Source organism: Chaetura pelagica, unplaced genomic scaffold (assembly GCF_000747805.2).
Source record: "Chaetura pelagica isolate M959 unplaced genomic scaffold, ChaPel_1.0 scaffold2188, whole genome shotgun sequence".
Taxonomy (NCBI): domain Eukaryota; kingdom Metazoa; phylum Chordata; class Aves; order Apodiformes; family Apodidae; genus Chaetura; species Chaetura pelagica.
In genome coordinates this window covers 5062-6295 of record NW_009954147.1, presented here as the reverse complement: position 1 = coordinate 6295, position 1234 = coordinate 5062, and the positions used below count along the sequence as shown (strand labels likewise).

The following is a 1234-nucleotide window of genomic DNA, read 5'->3' as shown; positions in this document are numbered from 1 at the left end:
GGAGATCAGCCTCATCAACATCAAAGGTGAGCTCTGCTTTTCCTGGCCCCCCCAGACCGCCCAGGACAACTGGACACCAACAGTCACCCGCCAACAGCCACGCGCTGGGGACAACTCACAGCTGGCCAACTCACCACCGGACACTTGGTCACCACCGACTCTGCTGGGACACCTGCTCCCTGCCCGGCAGGACGTGCGTGGACAGAGGTGGATCCGTGGACAGAACCGTGTCCAGCTCCACGGACAGAACCAGGTCCAGCTCCACGGACAGAACCAGGTCCAGCTCTCTGACCAGAACCAGGTCCAGCTCCACGGACAGAACCAGGTCCAGCTCCACGGACAGAACCATGTCCAGCTCTCTGACCAGAACCAGGTCCAGCTCCACGGACAGAACCATGTCCAGCTCTCTGACCAGAACCAGGTCCAGCTCCACGGACAGAACCATGTCCAGCTCTCTGACCAGAACCAGGTCCAGCTCCACGAACAGAACCAGGTCCAGCTCCACGGACAGAACCATGTCCAGCTCTCTGACCAGAACCAGGTCCAGCTCCACGGACAGAACCATGTCCAGCTCTCTGACCAGAACCAGGTCCAGCTCCACGGACAGAACCAGGTCCAGCTCCACGGACAGAACCATGTCCAGCTCTCTGACCAGAACCAGGTCCAGCTCCACGGACAGAACCATGTCCAGCTCTCTGACCAGAACCAGGTCCAGCTCCATGGACAGAACCATGTCCAGCTCCAAGGACAGAACCATGTCCAGCTCTCTGACCAGAACCAGGTCCAGCTCTGTGAACAGAACTGTGCCCAGACCCATGAGCAGAACCAGATCCAGCTCTCCCAGCTCCACCAGCAGAACCACATGCAGATCCATGAGCAGCTCCACAGGGAGCAGCAGCTCCGCTCACAGGACTCCGAGTTCCACCAGAAAACTGTGTCTGGAGAGGAGGGGTCACGTGCATGAGTCGTGGTTTTTAACATGGAAAATTAGCAAGACAGTGACTCCATCAAACAGGAGAAGAGAAAAACCAGCACTGGGCCCAAGGTGGCTCCACCAGACACGCTGGTTTCCAGGCACTGCCCTGAGCTTTGCCTTCAAAAACTGAGTTTTGAGGTTTTTCAATGGCATTTACCATAACTCCTGCGAAATGTTTCTGGATGTTCCTCAGTTGCCCTCGTCCAACACCAACATTCATTTCAGACATTTCATAGGTGCATCTGTTTAGTTTTAGAT

General features: G+C 56.2%; 1 protein-coding gene across 1 annotated transcript; it reads left to right on the top strand.

Annotated features, from left to right (window-relative positions):
• Nucleotides 1-55: 55 nt before the first annotated feature.
• On the top strand, nt 56-964 carry LOC104393338 (putative mediator of RNA polymerase II transcription subunit 26; the record flags this gene model as incomplete). The annotated part of the gene is made up of 1 exon (XM_010002819.1): nt 56-964. A coding segment is annotated over one exon (909 nt), but the record flags the coding sequence as incomplete, so codon positions are not given.
• Nucleotides 965-1234: the final 270 nt, after the last annotated feature.